The sequence below is a fragment of the Cydia pomonella genome, chromosome 21 (genome assembly GCF_033807575.1).
Source record: "Cydia pomonella isolate Wapato2018A chromosome 21, ilCydPomo1, whole genome shotgun sequence".
Taxonomy (NCBI): Eukaryota; Metazoa; Arthropoda; class Insecta; order Lepidoptera; family Tortricidae; genus Cydia; species Cydia pomonella.
Window position 1 is genome coordinate 15,685,900 of NC_084723.1, and position 26,371 is coordinate 15,712,270.

Genomic DNA, 26,371 nt, shown 5'->3' on the forward strand with positions numbered 1-26,371 from the left:
TACACCTGATATTATTTTTTTTCGAAAATTTTGTAATACAAGTATCATCTTTTCATAACATTTGACATTTGACCCAGAGTTGTCAAACAGTACGTAAATCGGAACACAGAACGTATAACCTAGCTAAATTAACGACCTCACCTTTTCAACAAAAATGCTTTAGTTAAAGCTATTTCCTAAATTATTTTCATAATACTTTTAACCTGTCTCGTGGAAATGTTTTCCTCTTGAAAGACAATTTTCATCGTAATTATCAAACAGATGTATCTTGTTTTATCACATGCGATGGTATAACAGTTTACTTTGCCGGCAGACAGAGATAAGCGGCAAGTGCATTCATTTCGAGTGACCTTTCTCTCATAAAATTGTTCCATCGAGGTTACCTCTTGAGGTTTTCCAAAATAAACATGAGATTAACGTTACGATTATTATTTTCTTCTGTTGTTCAGAAAAGACCATTTTTCGTTTCTACCCCGATCTTTTATGTGAATGCCGGTAAGTTGTTTCATTTAAGTTCTTTTGCTGACTTTTTCTGGCTGTTGTTATGTGAATTATTTTAAGCTGTAGCTCCAACTCCAATCGTATTTCGAGTCGAGTCCGCAGTCGTTTTAGCGCCGCGATCGGCGCTAGGTATTAATAAGTCAGTCATGATACAAACATCATTATTTTATCTATAGCCTTAGGGAAACTATTTCCATAAGTTATTTAACTTGAATTGATTCAGCAATATAATTGTAACAAAGTCGCTTTTAAATAGTCATAATCCATTTTGAAAGTTGTTAAATTAAAAACGGAACGGTAACACTGTTTAAAATTAAAAATAATTGAAACAACTTCACAAGCTGAAAAGTTTTTATAAAATGACCATTTGCTATGCTATATGGATGGAGTGGGGAGCTGGGGAGAATTTGTGGTGTGACTGAGCTGTTACAGAAAATCAAGTTCATTTATCTCAGATTGTTTATTTATGTTGGGCTTCAAATAACAGTTCAAAGCTTAATATAAAATACTTTTTTCATACTAAACAGTGGTTGACCATAGTCTTGCTTGATAAAAAGTGACAACAGGGCCTAGTTACTTGTTCTAGTTGTAATATTAATTGTTGCAGCCCCGCACCTAGGCCACCTGTACTCAGCGGTGGTGGCAGACGCCATACAGAGGTTCGAGAAGCTGACTGACCCCCACTGCAATGTCTTATTTAGCACAGGTAATATAAAGTACAATTTTGTTAAAAAGGATGCATTATGAAATAAAATAAAAAAATTAAATTTGTTTATTTCAAGTACATAATGACTCATACATATTAATTTGGAACACTATACTATAAATACACATGCATTAATACAATAAAAAATAATGCAATCTATAGCTGTTGGTTCTCCGAACAATGAATAATAAATAATAATAATAAATAATAAAATAAACGTTTTTCAATGCATCAGGATTTTAATGATTAGGAACTCTGCCAAAATGTCAGTTGAGAAGACCAAGACTTGTGTGCTAGACGGCAAATAATCATCCATTTTAGTCCTAGTCACAAAAAAAGACCAGAAGAATTGAAAACGGGTTTTTTTTCAATACAGACTAAATTTTATGACTCTACTTTTTTAAACAAAATATTGTAATGAGACCCTTAGAGAAGATGTTCAGCACAAGCAACATGTCAAAAGTGGGTCATTATACTTTTAGATTTAGATTCTCAATAAGGAAAAATTTTAAATGCCACCGTATATGATCCGTTTATTATGTAATACCTAATACAAGACTGTGGTATGTTGTGAATGAGTACAACACATCATTATGTTCAGTTTATGAGTGTTTTATGGCTACTTGTATAGATGGTCAATTCTCAAATGAACCATCACATTACATATGGGGTACCTGTTATCTTTATGCAGGTTGTAAAATTATGAGGTGACTCAATGTTGCCTGTCTGTTACACAATTTTTTTACTTTACGGCTTCAAATATGGACACTTTTTTTAATAAAAATATTCTATACAAGCTTTTGCCCACAAGTTTGTCCATGTAGAATTGTTATTTCCGTGATACAAACTATCTTCTATCTTTCCCTGGGACAAAAATGATCTTAATGCGAAATAAAGACAGATACCTTTTTTCGTATTATTTATATCATTAATTCATAATCAGTAAGGGTTGAAATTTGAGTTTCTCCAGCCACAGAAAGCAGCAAATAACATGACAGTTTATTATTCAAATAGGCATATTAAAATGCGCTTATGAACGTCAAATAAAGGCACCTCTGACCCGAGAAGATTTTAATCCCCCCTCAATTGGAGGCGATTATCTCAATATGGACCGGACACATTTTTTTAAAACATTACATCTTATAATTAACATGGATTAAATAAGAAAAAATACAATTTAAATTACTATATGGACAACATATGTATGCAAAATTGCAGAAAAACACAGACTTTTTTGTTATTGTGTAAGTTCTTACAACAAAGTTGAAGAATGCTATGAACAATACCTATGGCAATAAGCCTGCAAATTGTTAGACTAGAACAGCCCGCGTAGCCAACGTGCCTATCGTTCACGCTCCGTGGCGAACGAAACGCAACTGTCACAGTCGCACTAATATTGTCGCGAACGTATTGCGAACCAGCTAATATTTGCCAACGTCATGGAGTAGATGGCGCTAGTAGTCACGTTTAACTTAAGTAACCGCTTCTAGGTTATTGGGATTTTTTGAGGGAAGTTGAGAGGGTAGATGAGAACGACAGTAGGAAAAAGGAGGTTGTGTGCGAACAAATCGACGCGGCAGTGATATTTGCTTTTAGATCAAGTCAAGAACGTTCTTATGGTGTTATTAGAATAATGATGTGTCTCTGGTATATTGTGACCCACGTTATCAGTACTCAGAGTGAACAGTGATCCAGTGAGGCTAATATGAACTTAAGGTAAACTTTGTGTGAGGAATGGGGTCGCTATAAGGGGAGGTTTGGAGGCGACTATTAAGCTCAAGAAACCAGGTGGATAATCATGTGATACTCATGTTATATGTAGGTAATAAAGTCGGACACCAGCACAACTCATATCGTCATCTCACTAACATCCAGGCCTCGTATAGGTATGTAGTACATTTACATATCGCTTTCCAGTATCCGTAAAAGCATTAGCTCATTCGATAGGTTAATAAGTATGGTGAGCTTGACGACATGGTGGAGGTGCTGGGATAGACCTATCGCGAACGGAGTTCTCACTGTTTAACAATACCGATATTTGATATCAGATCGCATTGCCACTCTCTGACACATGGGCCGCATGACGCGGTCTCTTCTTGTGTCCTAAATTGCAACTAGGGACTGCTCGGAACAATCTAGAACCGTACGCGCGGGAGTGTAGGAAATAACATTGGTCATGGGTTGACGGAGAGACCAGTAATGGACCAAATATGACAGGTCGCAGCCGTGATCCCACTCAGCTCAGCTCAGACATCGATGGACGCTCACACCAGTTTCAGGATTCTGCTTTCAATCAGTTTAGTACGGAAATTGATCAGTATTCAGATCAGTCTTAGGATCCTGTTATTAGTTGGCTCAGCACAAACATTGATGAATGCTCAGACCAGACTCAGAGTCCTGTTCTTTATCAGCTCAAGACAGATCACTCACAACTCAACTCAGACCAGATGCACGATTGGATCGATATCAGAAACGCAGTGTCTCAGCACATTTCTGTAACGTCATCAGAAATTGCACAAAGTGTCAGGCCGTGCCGATTCACGACGCAAAGGGTGAACCATGCGGTTCGAGAATGGACGGCTCAAACACATCGTTATTCACAAGTGTTCTTATTATCTGATTGTTGATTTATTTATATGTTTGCCTATAGACATCTAATTTTAATTAAGAGTAGCATTGTCTTTCTGGGCGGGAGTGTCGCGAACGTATTGCGAACCAGCTAATATTTGCCAACGTCATGGAGTAGATGGCGCTAGTAGTCACGTTTAACTTAAGTAACCGCTTCTAGGTTATTGGGATTTTTTGAGGGAAGTTGAGAGGGTAGATGAGAACGACAGTAGGAAAAAGGAGGTTGTGTGCGAACAAATCGACGCGGCAGTGATATTTGCTTTTAGATCAAGTCAAGAACGTTCTTATGGTGTTATTAGAATAATGATGTGTCTCTGGTATATTGTGACCCACGTTATCAGTACTCAGAGTGAACAGTGATCCAGTGAGGCTAATATGAACTTAAGGTAAACTTTGTGTGAGGAATGGGGTCGCTATAAGGGGAGGTTTGGAGGCGACTATTAAGCTCAAGAAACCAGGTGGATAATCATGTGATACTCATGTTATATGTAGGTAATAAAGTCGGACACCAGCACAACTCATATCGTCATCTCACTAACATCCAGGCCTCGTATAGGTATGTAGTACATTTACATATCGCTTTCCAGTATCCGTAAAAGCATTAGCTCATTCGATAGGTTAATAAGTATGGTGAGCTTGACGACAAATATGGAAGAGTGATAGAGAGAGATGACTACGCTACGCTACGGAGCGGTAACGATTGTAACGTTGGCTACGCGGCCTGAGCTGCTTGTTTCATGTTTCGCTGGCAGTAGTGTTGGTTAAGACTCGAGTCCTTTGAATCTTCTGCTTCGAAACTCGACTCAGTTTTTCAGACTCGCATATTACTCGAGTTCTTTTCAACTTGTTAGAGACTCGAGTCTCTTGTAGGGACTTGAGTCCTTTTTAGAGAACTCTCTATTTTTTTGTTTGCAAAATTTCGAAATGCTTTGTCTTTAAGTAATATTCGTGGATTAGGCACACAAATAATACAATAACGCAAAATTTATTTACTTTTATTTAGGTTAAACCTATGAAATGGTTAACGGAGTCTTTATTTGGAGGCTCGAGTCCTTTTGAGTTCTCTTAAAAAAGACTCAATAAATGACTCGCCTCGGGACTTGTTAAAAGACTCGGAAGTTCTTTAAGCGCCGAGTTTCGTAAAAACGAGTCGAGTTCTTCAAATTCAGACTCAAAAAACTCGAGTTCCTATCAACACTAGCTGTCAGTGATCTATAAATATTTTCAGTTTCAACTTGTGGCATTTTCCACTTGCCTACTTTCTTTGTTTTGTTTATAAAACTTAACATAAAGGGAAGTTGCTTTTCCACCAGAACAAATATATACCTAAGTTACTTATACATGATGCCGTATAGCACCATCTAATCCAGCTGCCAAATTTGGGAGGGTCACGATTTTTTCTTAGACTTCACACTTTACGTCAGTAACTCTTTGGTATAGACATTATGTAATGTAGTTTTTTTTCTAAGACTATTATTGTCGCTCAGGCACCGACGAGCACGGTACTAAGATCCAGCAGGCGGCCTCAAAAGCCGGTCAGGCTCCAGCCGATTATTGCTCAACAATCTCCGAGGAATACCGCCGGCTCTTCGCGGAGTACAATGTCGAACATACAGACTTCGTCAGAACTACGGAGGATCGGCACAAGAAGGCTGTGGCTCACTTCTGGGTAAGATCATTTTTACGATTATCTAGGGAATTTCTGGCTACGAATGTCATTTGACCCTAATTCATTAAACTACATTGTACCAAATGGCAACACTGTAAACGCATTAAACGATCCCAGTTTAGACCAGTAAACTGTGACTAACATGTACCTAGGTTGAAAAAAAAAATACCTTTATAAAATGCTTTATTTAGGTGTCCGTGCCTCCGCTTGAACCACATACACTTTAGCAAATACCTACGCTTTGCTGCTTGAATACAGTGAACTAAATTGTATTTTCCTCATTGCGCGCAGTGAGTAGAATACAATTTAGAATACAACTTATAGCAAATAAAATACCAGAAGTAATAAACAATGAAACCAAAGATGAATTGTTCAAACGAAAACTTAAAGACCTGTTAATTAAAAAGTGCTGTTACTCTATTGATGATTTTTTGAATGATACAACCTTATCCAATTAAAAAATAATGTAAATATTAATAAAATGTAAATCATATTTTCTTATATACCCCATTGACAAATAATTAATAAATTAAGATTTTTACAAATTGAAAGATATAAATGGAATTTTTAATTATTATCTATAAAATATTTTTTTGCTGATGTTTAATTTCACCAATTACTTTGTTAGTTAAAATGAAAAATATTTTTAATAATTTTTAAAATGTCTTATATTTTTCCACTAAAAAGACGTGTCATATTGCATATATAATATATAAAAATAGTTTAAATGTTAAATATATAAATATAATGTTTTAGTAAATAGTTTTAGTTATAAGTATATTGCCATATACCCTAACAGGGTTCATGTGAACACTAGCTGTAAAATGCTCTTTGTAAGACCATATGTAACACATGATTATAAATGAATTATGAATTATGAGGGAAAGTCTCTTTGTCTCGTGCTGCTTGCAATCCCAAAATGTGGGGCAATAAGTAATTATTCGATTGTATAAATAAATAAATATTATAAGAAATTTTACATAGGTTGTCCTAGTACAAGATAAATGAGGCTTGTGTTGTGGATACCAGGCAACGATACATGTAATGTAATATATAAATACCTATTTAAACACATAGAAAACATCCATAACTCAGGAACAAAATAATTGCGATAAATACACAAATAAATGCCCTTAGCCCCTTACCAGGATTCGAACCCGAGAGCTCCTGCTTGGTGGGCCTTTAATTTTACTTAAACTAGTCTTAAAATTTAAATGAGGCCGGTTTCTTTAAAAATAAAAAAGGAAACAAAACAAGAAATCAGATTTGTTTCCTTTTCTGAAGAATGATAAAAGGAAACTAATCTGGTATTTGATCCTAGAAATAATTGAAGAACAATGAGTCATAACCTCTTAAGGCCCAGCCATAGGAATGAAAAATCCAAAATTTGCCACTGGAATTTGAACCTATAGTGCACGGAATACAGTAGATTTTATTTTGTTTGAAAATTGCACGAAACAAAACAAATGCAACTGTGTCCTAATTGAATATGATTTAAATTTCATCGAACTGAATAAGTCCTATAGGTAGGACCTTGGGCCTTACGAGGTTAATGAAAAGCAAAGTATATACCTATGGATATATCATTAGTAGGTAACTATCGGGTAAATGGCTTCTCGGCACTGACGTCAGTGAAATGACTAGCCAAGGTCGGAGATAAACTGTCACGATAGCACAAGTAAAAGTAACGAGCAAAACTGTCGCCAATTGCAGTGAATGGATCACAATTTGTACCTAGTCACATAGTACATGTAGGTACAACATGTTTTCGTAACATATATTGGAAGAATAACATACATTTGCTATAAATCCTGTATAGAACTTTTCAACTAAGGTTTTTTTTGAGATTATTTATTTTTCCAGAGACATGGCTACTGGAAATGTTAAAAACACTTACTTACGCAAAGTATAAAAGCATGCATGTGTCACCTCACCAACAACATCGACAATTCAATCAATATATGTTTTAGCGACGCAACAAAGTTTTATAAAATTATTTATTAAGGGTTCGTTTCCGCCACAAATGTGCGGGGATGCGTAGCGAGGGCACAGAATAACTAATAGTACAACCGTACAGAAAGTTCACTCCTTCACAAAAGTCAGATTTCGGTATAAAATTATACCTATACTCGCCGCCTGCAAGCAAAATTGAAACTTATAACCGCGCACGAACCGTGAATCTTCTTTGCGCGCCGCAGTTTTATGACCCAGCTGTGAGTGCCGGCACAGGGTTGTCACTTGACAAGTTTTTGTACCTATACCTACTAATTATTTTTAAGGTAAATAATTATGTAGGAATTACAAACGATGATTCTGTAAACATAATTTTTTTATCCGGAGATAGTATGTCTGATTCTCATCTCACGGAAATATATGTCGTTCAGTTCCTAATATTGTTTCTGGGCAATCAATATTCAATAAATTAAGGATGTCTATTTTAACTTTTACTAAGTAAGGACTCCGGGAACTAAAGAAGAAATGCGAACCGATCGGGCGCCGCCGCCTTTACGCTTGCTTCCAAGACGACGCGCCATAATCATAGTCTATGAGCTGGCAACTTAATTATGTTAATTGTTAAGTTAGTTTATTGGACCGATGGGCGTTTAACTGAGTATTTGTAACGAAATAAAATACAAATAGGTACAAAAATCAAATGTGTTTATTACAACATTATCTTTTAATTGTTTTACTTTTAAGTATTATTTAATTGATTTAGGTATCCCAAATTTAAAAGTTCGATTATTAAATCTCAGAGTTGAAAATATACAATCTTAATAAATAGTCCGCAGGGAAACACGAATATGGCAATTACCTACGTAAATGAATCTCTTGCAGTAATTGAAATATTTCACTTCGAGGATTTCCGTGTAAATAGTGCTTAAAATTGTGTGTAAATGCAATCCCTAATTTTTGAACGTACTCATTTATTTCCTGAGAAGGCACTCGGCGGCAAAATTTGTTCAACCTCTCGTGCTTCGAGGCCCTCACACGCTCAAAATTCCACTATTTGAACCACTCGCTACGCTCGTGGATCAATTTTGGAATCTTTCGCTGCCTCGGGTCTGAATATAATAACAAGAAGTTAAACAACAACTTTGCCCCCTTGTATAATAAATAACTATTTAACCACACCTATGCGAGGAAACTACAATTTGTTTTCATTGCAACAATTTGCAATACTTTTAGATAATTTACCTTGACCTCAGGTAACGTGTATTATTATATTTATTATTATTATTAGACTTGTTGTTTTTGCATAGTCTATCTTCTTGTAAAATTATGTACTTGTATAATTTAGGGCATGTAAGCATAGAATGATAGCAACTTAATCCCTTAACGTGTCATAAAAAAATATAGTTTTAAATTTGAACTCAAATGGCTGTCAATAGAGTAGAAGATTATATCAGCCATATACGAGTATATAGGTTGCATATGCGGTAAGGGGTTAAGTACGGTACCTTTTTAGGTGCATAAAAATGTAAAAAATGAGCGCTGTCTCGCCAACAAACCGCATAAGCAGTTTGGCGAGTAACTTTAAAATTGATTATGTATATGTGCCTTTGAAAAAAAAATGAAAAAAAAAAAAAAATTAATTATATGTAATATTTATTATTCAAAATAATCGTTTAAGTATTATTAGTCTATCCAACAAGCTAATTAACGCGTGAACAACAAATCAAAATCTAATTACGTTAACTCTAGAGGATAAAATGCAACTTTACTCACTGTTTTTAAAGGGTAAAATCAGCCTGTATGAGCGGGTGTGGTGAAAAATATGTTTTGTTGTGTGAATGTCGAAATTGTTGAAAAGAAAGTACGATTCGCGAAAAGGTCACTACCTCTTAGACTATATCAATCATCAACCTACTTGACGACGTAATGAATAGGTACCTTCTTGTTTAACATTTTGTGATACATTTTTGTTGATACGAGTATATGTGTGTACCTATAAGTTATTCATAAGGAATAATTTAGTAGATGCTTAATAGACCTTACCCCCCAGGCTATTGAAAAATTCTTAGAAGTAGGTATTTACCTAGTCTAAGCTTAGGAATGCATAATTCATTTTAATTTGGTCTAAAGCGCTTTAGTTTTATGCAAACAAAACAAATCAAAATGTTATCGAATTTGATTAATGAGTATTTATGTTATGGTTTAAAGTTTAAATTCATCAAAATGACTTAACTTTCAATATCGACCAGAATTAAAAAAAAATGTTATATCTGCTTCCTTGTTCTTCCGTTTATTCAGACATCAGTAAACAGAACAATAACTTTTATACGGATTAGATCGAGATTTAGACTTCAAATCCACTGTGTATTTTCAAATTTGCGCGAGCGCCACGTGACACGACTATCGTGATCGTGCGAGCCGAGCGGCAGCCCGCTGCTATACGCCTGCCCGGGAGGCGCGCCGGCCAAATATACCTAAACTGCGTAGTGACAGTGGTGAGGGATGTGTTTGCTCTAAAAACCAATAGATAGAATAGATAGATTGCCCACAGATCTGCGCTACAAGGGTTGGTAAATAAAGTGATTCTGTTGGTTATAAATAAATATAATATCCCTCGCGACGCATCCCTCGCACATCTCTGAAGGAAACGCAGCCTAAAGCAGGGCAACATTTTACGTGTGGCCGTGTGTGTGACTTTAAATGCGTCCCGCGGCAAGTCTCGCACAATGCCGCGAATATTAGGGCCACGAGTTTTTTTTTTCATTCCGATTTCAAAAGATTACAATCCATCATTCTAGCGAAATTTGTAACGATATCGTCTGTTCTAGAACGAGCTGGTAGAAGGCGGACACATCTACAAAGCCGTGTATTCGGGCTGGTACTCCGTCAGCGACGAGAGCTTCGTGCCCGAGGCGCACACGAGGGAGGTCCTGCAGGGCGGACGGAAGGTACTGTTATGAAATATTACAGGAGCGAACATTAAAACACGGCGTAAATTTAATATTCGAAAACGAGTGATGTCCACAACTATTCCATCTTGACAGTTACTTAAGGAGGAGAACAATCGAATATAAAATATTGTGGATTTCCGCAAAGTAACGCCTGATTCAATACATTATTCCTCAGGCTGTATTTTTTCTAGTGGTAGTAGGTATATGACATGACATATATTTTCCATGTAGGTGTTATGTTGTTTTCCTGGTGCAGGTGAAGGTGTCGGCGGAGTCCGGGCACGAGGTGGAGTGGACGGAGGAGCCCAACTACATGTTCCGGCTCAGCGCCTTCCGGGGCCACCTGCAGCGCTGGCTCCGAACAGGTGCCACATCCTTCGTTCCTGGTGCAGGTGAAGGTGTCAGCAGTCCGGGCACGAGGTGGAGTGGACGGAGGAGCCCAACTACATGTTCCGGCTCAGCGCCTTCCGGGGCCACCTGCAGCGCTGGCTCCGAACAGGTGCCACATCCTTCGTTCCTGGTGCAGGTGAAGGTGTCGGCGGAGTCCGGGCACGAGGTGGAGTGGACGGAGGAGCCCAACTACATGTTCCGGCTCAGCGCCTTCCGGGGCCACCTGCAGCGCTGGCTCCGAACAGGTGCCACATCCTTCGTTCCTGGTGCAGGTGAAGGTGTCAGCAGTCCGGGCACGAGGTGGAGTGGACGGAGGAGCCCAACTACATGTTCCGGCTCAGCGCCTTCCGGGGCCACCTGCAGCGCTGGCTCCGAACAGGTGCCACATCCTTCGTTCCTGGTGCAGGTGAAGGTGTCAGCAGTCCGGGCACGAGGTGGAGTGGACGGAGGAGCCCAACTACATGTTCCGGCTCAGCGCCTTCCGGGGCCACCTGCAGCGCTGGCTCCGAACAGGTGCCACATCCTTCGTTCCTGGTGCAGGTGAAGGTGTCAGCAGTCCGGGCACGAGGTGGAGTGGACGGAGGAGCCCAACTACATGTTCCGGCTCAGCGCCTTCCGGGGCCACCTGCAGCGCTGGCTCCGAACAGGTGCCACATCCTTCGTTCCTGGTGCAGGTGAAGGTGTCGGCGGAGTCCGGGCACGAGGTGGAGTGGACGGAGGAGCCCAACTACATGTTCCGGCTCAGCGCCTTCCGGGGCCACCTGCAGCGCTGGCTCCGAACAGGTGCCACATCCTTCGTTCCTGGTGCAGGTGAAGGTGTCAGCAGTCCGGGCACGAGGTGGAGTGGACGGAGGAGCCCAACTACATGTTCCGGCTCAGCGCCTTCCGGGGCCACCTGCAGCGCTGGCTCCGAACAGGTGCCACATCCTTCGTTCCTGGTGCAGGTGAAGGTGTCGGCGGAGTCCGGGCACGAGGTGGAGTGGACGGAGGAGCCCAACTACATGTTCCGGCACGAGGTGGAGTGGACGGAGGAGCCCAACTACATGTTCCGGCTCAGCGCCTTCCGGGGCCACCTGCAGCGCTGGCTCCGAACAGGTGCCACATCCTTCGTTCACAACGGTTGATTCCAATTTATTTTTAGGTTTAAGATCATTTAATCTCATTAAGAATTTTACAATTCACTTGCACGAGATAAAACATTAATAATGAAAAGATTATAATAATATGGATATGAGCGCACAGGCACTAAATTATAACATTTTAAAACGTAAAAAAGGGGTACCTGATCAAACAAATATTTATTGACCGCGCGCTTTCGAAAATGCATGCAACTAGTGACAGTAACACCAAAACAAGTAATACACGGAGTCATTACAGCTAGATATGGCATGATGCGTACGCTGAGCGTAGTTCGATTTGTACACATGAGGTTATACTTGTTTACTCGTTTTATTTGTGTTTCTGTCATTTGTCAGTATCATACATATTTAAGTTTTAGTTAATAGGTATCTTATATGTTTTTTTTTTTTTATATAAATTACCGTAATTCTGCATACCTACGTTATTTAATATTTATTCGATATATGTTTTTTAAGTAACGATTTAAAGTGAGATATTGATTTTGTTTCTTTAATGGTTTTTGGCAGTTTATTGAATAACTGAGCACCTTCGCAAAGTATACTTTTTTTTCCATAGTTGGTTCGCGACGGACGTACAATTAAGTCATCAGCATTTCGTAGTTTCATTTTTTGGACCTGATATTTTCGAGTAAATTTTAGCTGAGATAAGATGTCATTTTCAGTTATTTTTCGTACCAATATACAATTGTAATATATGTAGGTTTGAGTTACGTTTAAGATTTTTGTTTCGTTATATAGTGTTTTGGTTGGGGTTAAAAAGTCATAATGAAATAGTACTTTGATTAATTTGTTTTGTGCTATTTGAAGAGTCTCAAGATTGGTTTTGGCAGTAGTACCCCAGACTTCTATAAGATAGTCTATGTGCGGTTTTATGAGCGAGTTGTATATAGTGTGGCGCACTTGCGGTGGAAGAGTATTGGCAAAGTTACGCAGAGCACCAGTGAGAGATGTTAATTTTGATTTTACTTTGTCGATGTGTGGTTTCCAGGTCAAGTTCTTATCGAGTATTAATCCTAAGTATTTTTCACTATCTACTTTTGTGATGATTTGATTATTTATTGTTAGTGGTTGAAAATCGTTAATTGTCTTATTTTTTGCTGCGAATATGATGTAATTTGTTTTGTTTACATTGATCGTTAACAAGTTACATTGAAACCAAGTGTTTAGCACGTTTAAATCGTTTTGCGCATCTTTAATAACATCGTTTATCGTATCTCCAAAATAAAACAGACTAGTATCGTCTGCATAGAGTGTGATGTCACCTTTCAGATCAATTTCTTTTACGTTGTTAATGTAAATAAGAAATAGTAGAGGTCCTAGTATTGACCCTTGAGGAACACCGCAGGTAATAATTTTTGGCTCACTTTGATAATTTTGAATTTTGACAATTTGACGGCGGTTAGAAAGATATGATTTTAGGATGTCTAATGCTACACCGGTAATACCTAACTCTTCTAATTTTCGTAGGAGTATGTTGTGACTGATTGTATCGAACGCTTTTTTGAGATCAATAAAAATACCTAGTGCTAGTCGTTTTTCGTCTATTTTGACTTTAATATTTGTCACAAGGTCTATTGTTGCTGATAACGTATTGGATTTTGGTCGGAAACCATACTGTTTTTCGTAAAGGAAGTTTATACAATTTAGATGTGATTCAAGTCGACAATATATTATTTTCTCAAATATCTTCGAAATTACTGGAAGAACTGATATTGGACGATAATTGCTAGGATCGCATTTGCTCCCCGATTTATAGATTGGCGATATTTTTGCTAATTTTAGACTATCAGGAAAAACACCCTGATCAAGACAAGTATTTATACACATAGTAAGCTCTTCAAGTATGAGGCTTTCGACGCATTTAATTGTTTTGGTGTTAATGCCATCCATTCCACAGCTCGTGTTTGGTTTTAGGCCCTCTATTACTTTAGAAACTTCATCGCAAGTAGCAGGCTTGAATTTAGATATTTTGAGTGATATTGAAGTACAGGTGGGTGTTATATTGTTACAATCATTTTTGGGGATTGCGTTTGCTAATGTCGAGCCAATATTCGAAAAAAAATTATTAAAAATATCACACATATCCTTTATGTCAGTGGTAGTTCCTGTTGCTGTACTCAGTTTAGTTGGTGTTGAGTGTTCCTTTGTTTTATTTGTAGATAAGCTGTTGATAAGCCTCCACATTTTGGAGGGGTTATTCTTGCAATCCGCGAAAGATTTATAGTAGTATCTTTGCGTTTTGTATAGCGTTTGCTACTTTATTTCTTTTTGTTTTGAATTCTTGACTTAATTTATCGTCCAATGGGTTGCACTTCATTTGTTGCCATAGTATGTTTCTGGAGTTGATTTCCTTTATAATGTCCGCATTGATCCAATCTTGTCTCGGAGGGTTAAGGATCTTTGATTTAGTTATTCTGTTTTTATTGATGCTTGCAATCAGTCGGCTCTCCAGGACGGCGTAGTCCTTGTTCCCATTTCCCTCGTTTTCAATTTCGATTGTCTTATACAAATTGTCATAGTTAATTTTTCATAATTGAGTTTTTGTTTGGGATTAACGTAGCATTTTTTTATTTCAAAGTAAATTTGCTTGTGGTCGGACATAGCCGATTCAATAATGGCAAGGTGAAAATTATTTTCGGTTAAGTTCGTACAGACATGGTCCAACAAAGTTTTTGTTGTACTGGTTTCTCGTGTGCAGTAATCTATGTGAATCTTGTTAATAATCTGATAGTTATTTTCTTTGAGGGTTTTTTTATATTTTCTAACACATTCATCTGTAGACAGTAGATTTATGTTAAAATCACCAAAAACTATGGCCCTTTTGTGGTTCTGCAATTGTGATGAGTATACTTCCAAGAAGTTTTTAATGCTATCTTGATTTGATCTATATATAACTCCAACATCAACAGAGAACTTTTGTAGATGTATCCATAAGTAGTGGTTTCCATTCAAGCACTGTTCTTCTATTATGTGGTGTCTTAAGTGGTTGTGAGCGAATATGGATACCCCTCCGCCTCTTTCGTTGGCCCTTGTATTGAAATAGTGTGTATAGCCGGGTAGCTGGTAGTTCATGGCTTCATCCTTAGATTTTAGCCAAGTCTCGGTTAACACGATGATATGCACAGTACTTTTTATAGCTTCTATAGCACATTTCAGTTCGTCAAATTTTCCAGTTTTAACTATACTCCGAGTATTAGCATATAGACAATTTAAAGATGCTTTGCTTGTTATTACGTCATTGTAAGTGTTGATCGCTTGGTATGTTATTTTGTCCGTCGTTCTATGCTTAACGCAGGGTGCTGTCAGTTGGAGTTTTTTGGCAATGTTTTAATAATTTTAGGAACACCTTTAACATACTTTATGGTTAAAGATGTTTCACCGTTATTGATTCTCTGTTGAAGTTCTTCCTTAGTTTTCTTGTAGTTTGCTTGTTGTTTAGGAGTTTGGTCACTAAAGATTTTAATGGTCCTGTTCTCTACATTTTTTCGGTTTAGTAATATGGCAATAGCTTCTTCCTGCAATTTAAAGCATACTTTAATATGGCGATGAGTATCGGGTTTGTATTTTCCTAATCTAAAAATTTTCAGTGGTTCTGGGCAATCGTTACGCACTGTTTTTAACAATTCCATAACTTCGTGTTTATCTTGCTGCCATCTTTCTGTAGAGACAGTCAAATTAGGTTCAGGTAAACCAGATATAATTATGTTTTTTGTTCTCAAACTACGCTCTTGAAATTCGCTAAGTATGTCTTCATAGTTAGTGGGCTCTGTTGTAACAGTTGTAGATTGGCTTTTTAGTTGGTTGACGTCTGAGTCCAATTTCTCAATTTTTTCTTCAATCTGCTTGTTTACGTTGGCGAAATTTGCTATGTCACTTTTTATTTTATTTTGCTCTATGATTAAACTATCGGTAATATTTTTTATAGTGTTCACTTGATCTTTAATATCCGATACATCTTGGGACAATTTTGAAAAATTTTGGTTTTGTGTTTCGTTGCAAGTTTTTAGGTACGCCATAATTTCGCTCATTTGTCGACGCATTTCCGATAATTGTGATTGGATTGCTTCGTTATCATCTGTTAGTTTACGTTTGTTCCTAAACGTTATATGTGAATTATCAGCACGTTCTAGTAACAGTGATTCGCTTGTTAGCTCTGGTACGGAGTCACTTCGCTCCACACTCAGGCCACTTCCAGTTGGCGAGCGTAGTAGACTCATGTTTATTTATTAAGTACTCACGCGCCGCCGCTTGCAGTGATGTTGAAGCGGGACAAAAAATAGGAGCCCGTTCTCGTTGCGCGAGGTGGCGAAGAGCCGTCACAGCTATGCGTTATGTGGTATGCGTATGATTAAAAAGTTGCATGAGGCGGACACTTATTCACTTTATATTTTGTCTTAGCACTGTAATTTCAAGGTTGAAGATGGTATGCACATCGAAATATAATTTATTAAAATAAATAGCGACACGTCTGCTCTGAGCGCTCACCCGTAGTCTGATATACAGTTCATCATAGTAGCGGACGAAACAACGCTTCAAAACTATCTCCATCCGGGAATTATTTCACAGTTGGCGTTGTAAAGCATCTGTAACAGGGTAATTGTTCTACATGCAGGGACTTATATCTTTTTGTTAAAACTATTAGAAGCAAACAACGCGTCATTAGTATCTATAATGACGAGTTGTTTGCGTTCCTTTCGATGCTAACTGGACCACTGCTCATGCTCATACCCGGATCCCTTTGTTTGACATCATTATTGAAAGTCATAATGTAATGAAATCGTTAACTTCTCAGGATTTTCGTAAGGTTATCCTTTAGATAGGTTAGGTTAGGTTTGTTTTATGGCAATCCTGAAAAGTTACGCGTTTCTGAGAAAAACCAAATGATGATTAACGAAAATGCGGACAAACAATACATTATGATTTAAACTTTAATGGGAAACAATAGAGACCCACTCATACCACTATAAACAGTTTGTAAGATTTGAGGACAACTTCCACTTGACCATAGGCCGTGCAATAATTTGTGTGACAATTTAGGCCAAGTATTGTTCCAGATGGGGTAATAATGCCCAGCAAGTTCCAGAAGCAGTTACAAGAACAGTTAGAGCGAGAAACTTATTTCCCCGACATCTCCGTCAGCCGACCCGCCTCGCGGGTTCACTGGGCTATCAGGGTAAGCAAACAGCAGCAGGGGTGGGCTCTTCAAACAGTTAGTCTTTATTTATTTATTTAAACTTTATTGCACAAATTATAAAAAATAATGTACAAATTGCGGACTTACGCCTAATGACCTTCTCTACCAGTCAACCATCAGGCTAAACAGAGACATGTAAAAATGGTGCAAGGAGAAACAAAAATGATATTTATTCGAACTATCGCCAGCTCTGAATATACTGGAGGCCATTTTCTTTCGACTATGACATTTATTTCAGTTTATACTCGTAGTTTAAATAGAAGTGCGTGTGTCTATTTAGAATAACATACATTAATAGTACATTATGATAAAGGTAACAAAAAAAGTAACCAACGAGGAGGTCTTAAATAGAGTTCGAGAAAAGCGGTGCCTATTGAGAACCATCGAAAGTAGAAGAGGAAACAACAATACCCATTTAACTAAATTTAGTTATAACATTCAACATGTGTCAAGTAGCCAATTGTGGCAGGTGCCCGGCGACGAAGAGCAGAGCATCTATGTGTGGCTGGACGCGCTCGTCAACTACCTCACCGCGACCGGCTACCCGGAGGAGCAGGCTGTGCGCGCCCGCGGCCGCGCCTGGCCCGCCGACGTGCACGTCGTCGGGAAGGATATACTCAAGTATGACTCATTTTTTATGTTTTATGTTATAGTATAGTCAGCAAACGAGCAGACGAGCCGCCCGATGGGAAGCGGTCATCGTCGTCCATGGACGTAACAACATCACAGGAGGTTGGATAGATTTGTTTTTGTCTTGCGACGGCTTAGATCTATAGCATCAAGAGAAGCTGCAATGTCAGCCTATCATGGTTATGTCGCCTCAATTTTGCGTTACGGACTTATCATTTGGGGTAATAGTACTGATATCCAAAGAGCATCTGTGTCCCAAAAAGCTTGTATCAGGGCGGTAAGCGGAAGTGAATATCTCGCCCACTGTAAACCAATATTTCAAGAACTCAAAATTTTACCATTGCCTTGTCAATACATTTTAGAAATCACCAAATTTGTTAAAAAAACACCCTCAGCTTTTCCCACTTCATGATGAAGTTATAAACAAGCAAAGGCCCAGCAGGAAGCCGCTTCAGCTGTATCAACCTGCGCAAAAGCTAAAAGTCTCCAAGTCGAATGCTTGCAATATGGCTGTTAAAATATTTAATAGAGTCCCAGATGACCTCAAAATTCTACCGGTATGCCAATTTGAAAAAAAAAAAAAAAAAATCAGTGGTTGCTTGGTAAATGTTATTACTCTGTATTTTTTTATTTTTAAAATGATATTTATTATGAATTGTTAATTAATTTTGCTAATCTTATACTGACTTTGAATTTTAATGTTTAATTTAACTCCTCATGTAAATAATTATGTAAATATTTCTACGCTGATGCATGCCGGCAGAATATGCCGACCTAATACCTTCTACTAATCAACAGTGTATGTACCATATTCTTGGAAATAAAGTATTGAATTTAATTTAATTGAGCCACATTGCCGACCCTTGAGAATCCCGTCAAAAAAGACGAGTGACGTGAGTTCAGTTAAACAACGTTGCGTACAACACTTTTTCTACGACCAAGGGTAAGTGCTTTGAAACAAAATTGTAAATTTAACAAATAGTTTTTATATCATCTATCGCGATTTTGGAGGCAGCAAATTTTTAGTGACTTCTTGGGCCATCGCTGAAATTTCTTCAGGCGTAGACACTAAGTTATATATAAGTGAAAGACTCACTGTTTTTTAACACAAAAGTTAAGTTTTTATTCGACAACCACAACCACATTCAAGAAGTAGCAAAGTATGGAGGGATACGGGCGGGAAAATGAATGAATGAAATTTAAAAAAAAAACATGTATATGGTTCACTTATTTCTCAGAGATTTTATTTAATTTAAAATAAGGTCGGCAACAATGTATTTCATACAATATTTTTTAAGTGGTCATTACAGGAAGTATCGAAAAGTCCCAAAATGATATTGGTCGTATGCACAAATGCGTTTTTGGGGAATAGACTTGTCTTGACAACTATAAGGTAGGGTTTTTAAAGATGTGTGCACAAATAAAAGTATGGGAGTAGTAAATTTTGACGACCGGTTTGGCCTAGTGGGTAGTGACCCTGCCTACGAAGCTGATGGTCCCGGGTTCAAATCCTGGTAAGGGCATTTATTCGTGTGATGAGCATGGATATTTGTTCCTGAGTCATGGGTGTTCTATGTATTTAAGTATTTATAAATATTGATATATATATATATATATATATATATATATATATATATATTTTTTTTTTTTTTTTTTTTTTTTTCACCCAACTTACATAAATTAGCTATTTATTATTAACTTTATTAACAGCATTTTGTTTTATACAATTACCATTACAAAAAGTGCATGCAGAAAAAACGCAAACAAAAAATACAATCAAAAATAGAACATACAGGAAGGACATGCGTATTTTTTATGCTAGGGAATATGCTAGTCAGTTTGCTCTGGCTCCTACACTAGGCTCAGCCTGTCTCGTAGGTAACCCAGACTCAAAAGAGTTTATACAATTGGTACTTAAAGCCTATAAGAAGAGGAAATACTAAAATATTATAATTTAACATTTTTACAATTAAATTAATAAACAAGCAATTTAACACTACTTAAAACTAAATTAAACTAATTTAAATTTATCATTATGTGTGCGACTCGATCAAGTTGATTGTTGCGAGTGAAAGAGTGTGTGTGTGTGTGTGTGTGTGTGTGTGTGTGTGTGTGTGTGTGAAAAGAGAAAGTGGTTATTTATCAACTTTTAGAAGTTCTTCTATATTCTCGTAAGAGAGGGAGCTGAGCCATAAAGAATTTTTTTTCTGAACTTCCCTAACAGTACATTTTTTGATGAGAGTTTTACTATTAACTTTGTTATATACAAAAGGATGGATGAAGTTAGGCAGACGTTGAGCAAAAGCTGATACAGTCGGAGGAACTGGGACTTTGAACGTGCGCTTTTGCAGCATGCATTCGTAGTTGGGAGACATCAAGACTGTTTTGTGAATCCTTGACACCACCCGCAGAACAAAAATACCACGAACGCTGAGGACACCCAGATTGCTGTACACTAGTTTGGTAGGATATCTAATTGGTTTTCGAAGGGAGACCTTGATAACAGCTCGTTGCGCCCTTTCCAGTGTAAGCATGTAAGTTTTGCATGCTCCGCCCCAAGCAGTTATACAGTAGGCTAGTACAGATTCGCAGATACTAATGTAGACTGTTCTAAGCAATGACTTGCGTGCCGAGTTTCGTAAATTTTTAAAAACGTAAATAAGTCTGCGTACTCGATTTGCTGTGGTTATTACGTGGTTCTTGAAATCCAGTTTTTCGTCAATTACCACCCCAAGATATTTTATGGCAGGAGCCCTGTCGATCGGCTGGCAAGAACAGGGAGTTGCTGGTGATTGGGTTCGGTTGCAAGTGTGAATTTTGATACTGGGTGAAGTAGAAGGAGCTGAGGCTTTTGTTTTATGGAAACAGATGAGTTTTGTTTTTGTAGTGTTGAGTGTAAGCAAGCTGCGTTTCAGCCACTCGGCTACAACACCCAGACCCCTTTCTGCGGCTTCAGAAACACTTATCCAGCTGCAGTCGTGGAAGATTATTGCCGTATCGTCAGCATAGCAAATTATATCAGCGTTAAGTAAACTGCCTGAAGCAATGTCATTTATGTAGACATTAAATAATATAGGAGCCAGAACGCTACCCTGCGGGACTCCGAAACTAATCTCCATAGGGTTACTTATGTCTTGGTCTATCTTCACTCGCTGTGTTCGGCCTGACAGATAGCTGCTGAACCATTTCAAGGCAATCCCTCTTACTCCAGCGAGTTCTAGTTTTTTTAATAGGATTGGGATTGAGACAGTGTCGAATGCCTTGGTTAAGTCCAGAAAGACACCGATGCAGCTTTCGTTATTGTCCAGGTATCCTGATATTAGCTTTGTCATAAGTACCACTGCGTCTTCAGTCGACCTTTTTTCGCGAAAGCCAAATTGGCGATTTGAGATTATGTTGTTTTTTTCCAGGAAACTGACCAAGCGCTTACTGCCCAATTTCTCTAGGATTTTTGAGAGAGCTCCAAGCAAAGAAATATTATATATATCGTTGTCTGAGTACCCTCAACACAAGCCTTATTGAGCTTACTGTGGGACTTAGTCAATTTGTGTAATAATGTCGTATAATATTTATTATTTATTTATTATTATTTGTTAGTAAAACTTATTTTCGTTTTATTTACGTACTTAAGTTCTGCCAGAGTCAACATACTCGTATAGTAGGTGTAGAGGCACAATGTGTCGTTGCAGATTCCACGGGCTGTACTGGCCGGCCTTCCTCATGGCGGCGCGGCGCCCCCCGCCGCGCCGGCTCGTGTGCCACGCGCACTGGACCCGCGCCGGCCTCAAGATGTCCAAGTCCAAGGGCAATGTGCTCTGTCCGAGGACCGCGCCGGTCACCGGAGATGCTTTGAGATACTTCCTGCTCAGGGAGGGGACGTTACATAGCGATGCCAGTAAGTATACGATAGGCGCAGTTCTGACGCAAGATAGTAGTTATCTCTCTCTGCTAAATAGTCAGATCTGCCTCCCATTAGACCGTCGACAGTCTCAAGCTGTCTTTAAGATATTTCCTGTTCAGAAAGGGGACGTTACATAGCGATGCCAGCAAGTTCTTAATAAGCGCTGTTTTGACCCGAGTATTATTTTATACAATAGTTTGAATATTTCCGAAGCGATGATGATAACTATTGTATAGGAGCTGATTTGTGTCTGGTAAACCGGTTGTCGATAGAAGACTCGTATAGAAGTCGTCAGAAGCCCTTTGCTTTGCGTATACATTTTTTATTTCGGCGGACTTTTATTTTACAGATAAAATTGTTTTATATTAAAATAAAAATATAAAGTAGAAAAATCTGCCAGCTCTCTGGTCACCAGTAGAATCGATGAGCATTTTACTTAATTCCTTGAATAGTACCTTGGCGTTTGGACCCCAAGGCCCTAGAGTCTCGACTCCAAATGCCACAAAGTGGTATTGGGAGCTGAAATCTCGATATTTGGAAATCTTGGAAAAAAAAGAAAGTCGAATATTTTTATATTATAGTTATCACAAAACCTACTTTTTACTTACTTTTAGGGTACCAAAAAGGTCCGTCTTCTGTCATATGGCTAAATAAGCATCTCGAGAACTACTTACACTACCAATTTGAAATAGTTTTGAACACGGCTCAAACGCATCAAAAGTGTTCTTTTTGTAACAAATACATGTTTTTTTTTAAAGATTACAGTGAGACCAAGTTAATAAACATCGTGAACTCCGAGCTGGCGGACACATTAGGCAACCTGGTGTCCCGCTGTTGCGGCGCCGCGCTCAACCCGCGAGGCGAGTTCCCCGCGCTGCACGAGGCCGAGGCCGCGCAGCTCGCCACGCGGGACGTCACGCAGGCGTTGCTGACGCGGGTGGAGAGATTGCCAGGTAACGGACCCGCGAGGTACCCTTCTATCCAAAGTTGAGGCCGCTCAATTCACAAGGCGACAAGTCGCATATACCAATTCCAAACACAATTAAAGCTTAAAAAAGATATATAGTTGTTATCATCACCGCGTTGCCTAGTAATAAGATTTACGTTCCAGATGGCGTTAATTTCATTCTATTTTTTGACTTCGATTTAATTACCATACATAACCTATCTATTAAGATATAACATAGTATTATACATTATAAACCCATTGACCTCCTGATTAACTCAATCTTGGATAGGAAAAGCTTCTGGGATGTCAGAGGTTAATGTAATAAAATAAATAAATAAAAGACGTGTGTTTCCAGACCAGTGCCGGGAATACTACGCGACGTACCAGTTCTACCGCGCGGTGGACGAGGCCGTGGCCGCGCTGCACGCCTGCAACCTGTTCTTCGAAGCTCTGAAGCCCTGGGAACTACGAAAGGTAATTACGTATACATATTTATTTATGTATGTTACTGGGAAACTAATAAATCCGGATATTATATCGAAAAAATATCGACAACAAATAAAAATCTACCCATTTATAATTTTTAATTTGTATGTTAACTCGTATTAGTTCACAAATGTTTCACAATTTTTCTTTGTAAGTTTCCGTTTCTCTATTACTTTCTTACTGTAGCTAGTGTATTTTGTCACTAGTGGTTGAGCCTACCATGAGTGCGCGCGCACTGCTGGGTCCCGGTGGAATACCAGCGCCGCGGCAGCAATGCTGCAGCACATGCTGAATCGGCGCCTTTTCTCGACTATACAGTTGTGACAAAAAAATCCTAGTACTTATCTAGTTAGTAGTTAGTTTGTACTTTAGTTTTAGTTTTATTTTTATTATAAGTTTTTTTTTTTTTTGTCACGATTTAGGAGAACCGCCAACGAGAGCTGGATGTAGTGCTGCACCTGGCACTGGAAACCTTGAGAGTGTCCGCCATAGTGCTGCAGCCTGTCATACCGCAGCTGGCCGGCAGTCTGCTGGACCGGCTGCAGATCCCGCCGGACTGCAGGAGCTGGCGGCATTGCGAGGTGAGCATGTAGACACAATTGTATTAAAAGAAAGAAGATAAAATTACATAACTAGCTCAGTGGTCCCACACTAAGCTAGGCCTGTATCGTGGTGACCGCTCTACAGAATTACTACATACATTTTTGGGGTATCCGTTAAACTAAAATACATTCCTATCTTGGATAATTGATGAAAAACATGTGTAGAATCAAATACATGCAAAGAGAATACTAACGTCTAACGTTTCTAACAAAACACACGTTTTTATTTGTTCGGGAGGGTATGCAGATTTTCTCACAATGTTTTCCTTCACCGAAAAGCTAGATTGAACCTTAGGATTGAAAGTCACACTTCTTACATCATACGTCCTGGGAAAATAATTAGAAGGCCTAAATTCATGACGTTAGATGTACGAGTGATCATTAGTAGTATTTGTAAATGTCTGTCCGTCGCACAGACGGCGTCGTGGCGCGTGGCGGGCGCCATCCCCGAGACCAAGCGCCTCCGCGGCGGCAAGTTCGTGCTGTTCCCCAGAGTGTGCCGGGACAACAAGCCGGCGCCGCGGGGCGAGAGGAAGGCGGCGCAGTGAGGCGCGGGGGGCGGGGGGGGGGGGGGAGCGGGGGGGACACTGGCACGTGTTGCACACGCACGCCGCACGCCCGGCTCGAGCGCCGTCTCGGGCCTTACACTGATTGTAAGAGCTTACCGCGATGGAGCAGCTTTTTAGTGCAAAACAGTCCGAACAATTACAACGTCATGTCACTATATCTAAATGATATTTAACACATTCACTGCCGGGAACCCACCTGGTGGGCGCTCGTAAACTTTGTTCAGATGCCGGACAACCCGCTGAGCGGGCTGTTCTGTACGCAGCTGTAGACCACCGGTACATTTACACGTCACGTGTTTTTTTGTGCGTAGTAGGTTCTGCCATCTTGTGGACAACACCGGAACAATAAACATCACATTTACGCCTCGCGCCAAAAATCTGACGGCTCCTGTGCTGCCTCCTACAGCTCATGCACGCTCCCTATCCGTAACTGTAACGCGAGCGATACGTATGTACAATAACTAAATGACATCATTTAAATATCACTCTGATGTCTATTGTATGTTCGAATTGGCCCAAATGACGGCCAAACCTACATATCGCTATCCTAATTCACACTCATACTAATTACAGGAAAAAATTTATTTTAATTAATACCATAGTGCATAAACAAAATGTCTAAATTAAAACCAATTTTTCCACATAATTAATAAAAGTGTGAACTAAAGTGTCATCGTGTCGTGACACATCTTTGTTACCACAAAAATAAGTGTCTTCCGGTAAATATCCCGGGTCTGCAGTATCGGGTTCTTCGAAAAAGAAGTGTACAGATTTTTATAAAGGGTCGACAACGTGCATGTTGCAGGCGTCCATCAGCAACAGTGACTGCTTACCGTCAAACGGACCGTATGCTTGTTTGCCAACGACGTAAAATAAAAATAATACATTTGACCACTCTAGACATTACTATTTATTGAATTCTGACTGTACCATCAGATAGATTAAGTCTGAGAATTATGGAAATTGTAAACTTAGAGATTTGATCTACAACCGTGGAACATTACACTAGACAAAAATACATTGATTGACTAAGACAGGTTAAATCTAAGAACATTTCGTGCTTTGAATTTAACAGATAAACGAGATGGCGCAGTACAGTTCCATTCACATAAATTTTATGGTAACTCTGATTGTCAAAAGTTGACGTTTGACAATTCAGTGACCGCAAAACATATGGCGCAGTACAGCGCCATCTGTTTTGGATGTCAAACTAAGGGACACTTTTTTCTGAGACTTTACCTCTCTATTACAATCAATTCTCTTTCCATTGTTCAAGTGAGAAAAACAAATACCACGCAATTAATATTTTGCATAAAAGGGGTTTCCATAAGAAAACTGTACCATTAACATTAAAAACTACTAATTCCCAACCCCAACCCACCCAACCCTACTATGGCGTTCCGTACAATAATCCACTAATTTGGTAAAGAGAATGTAATGCGTCAAGCTTCTTGGGTGCTCAAACTGCTCAATAGTGGTAAGAAAATATCCTGAGATCATATGTTCATAATAACAATGCCAAGTTAAGGGTGCCAGCGATGATCTCGTGCTTTCTGTCGATTCTTGGCTGTATGCACCGTGGGCACGAATAACCGCCCGACAGATTTTAAAGGTTCATGACCGCATTTAGAGACTAAAATTTCAGACCAAATTGTCTGAAATCTGTCTGGTGTTAGATATAATGACAATTATTGTGAAAGTTTGTTTCCGTTATAAGGCGAGTGGGAAAAGCCTTTTTGTCTGCGTGACTTGGTTTATACATACCTGGCAGTCAGTTTTAAATTAAACTCGCAAAATCTGTCTGGTTACTCGAGCCCATGGTGTATATACTGGAATTGTTTAATGATTATAGTATAATGATAGTTTAATAACATATTGTATGTAGTAATTTAAAGCCGAACGCATTTAAACAAATTCATGTGCAGTCGGCAAAGCTAGCACCTCTGCACCTAGTTTAGCCGACTGTACCAATGCAGTAATATGAGTACGACAGCTAATTACCTATAATGTATAAACTGAAATAGATGTAATACGAAAGAAAATGTAACCATGTCCTCCAGTAATTTATTATAAGTCTTGTACTTGGCGTTTAAAGGGATATTG

At 38.8% G+C, this 26,371-nt stretch overlaps 1 protein-coding gene across 1 annotated transcript; it reads left to right on the forward strand.

Annotated features, from left to right (window-relative positions):
* Positions 1–228: 228 nt before the first annotated feature.
* Positions 229–24,247, forward strand: LOC133529909 (methionine--tRNA ligase, mitochondrial). The gene is made up of 14 exons (XM_061867711.1): positions 229–495; positions 1,109–1,207; positions 5,323–5,504; positions 10,286–10,405; positions 10,665–11,340; positions 11,408–11,772; positions 11,815–11,893; positions 16,992–17,110; positions 17,601–17,752; positions 21,451–21,656; positions 22,421–22,615; positions 22,967–23,085; positions 23,520–23,678; positions 24,116–24,247. Exons 1-14 carry the CDS (start codon positions 408–410, stop codon positions 24,245–24,247), a joined length of 2,691 nt encoding a protein of 896 aa, XP_061723695.1. The 5' UTR covers positions 229–407.
* The last annotated feature ends 2,124 nt before the right edge of the window (positions 24,248–26,371 follow it).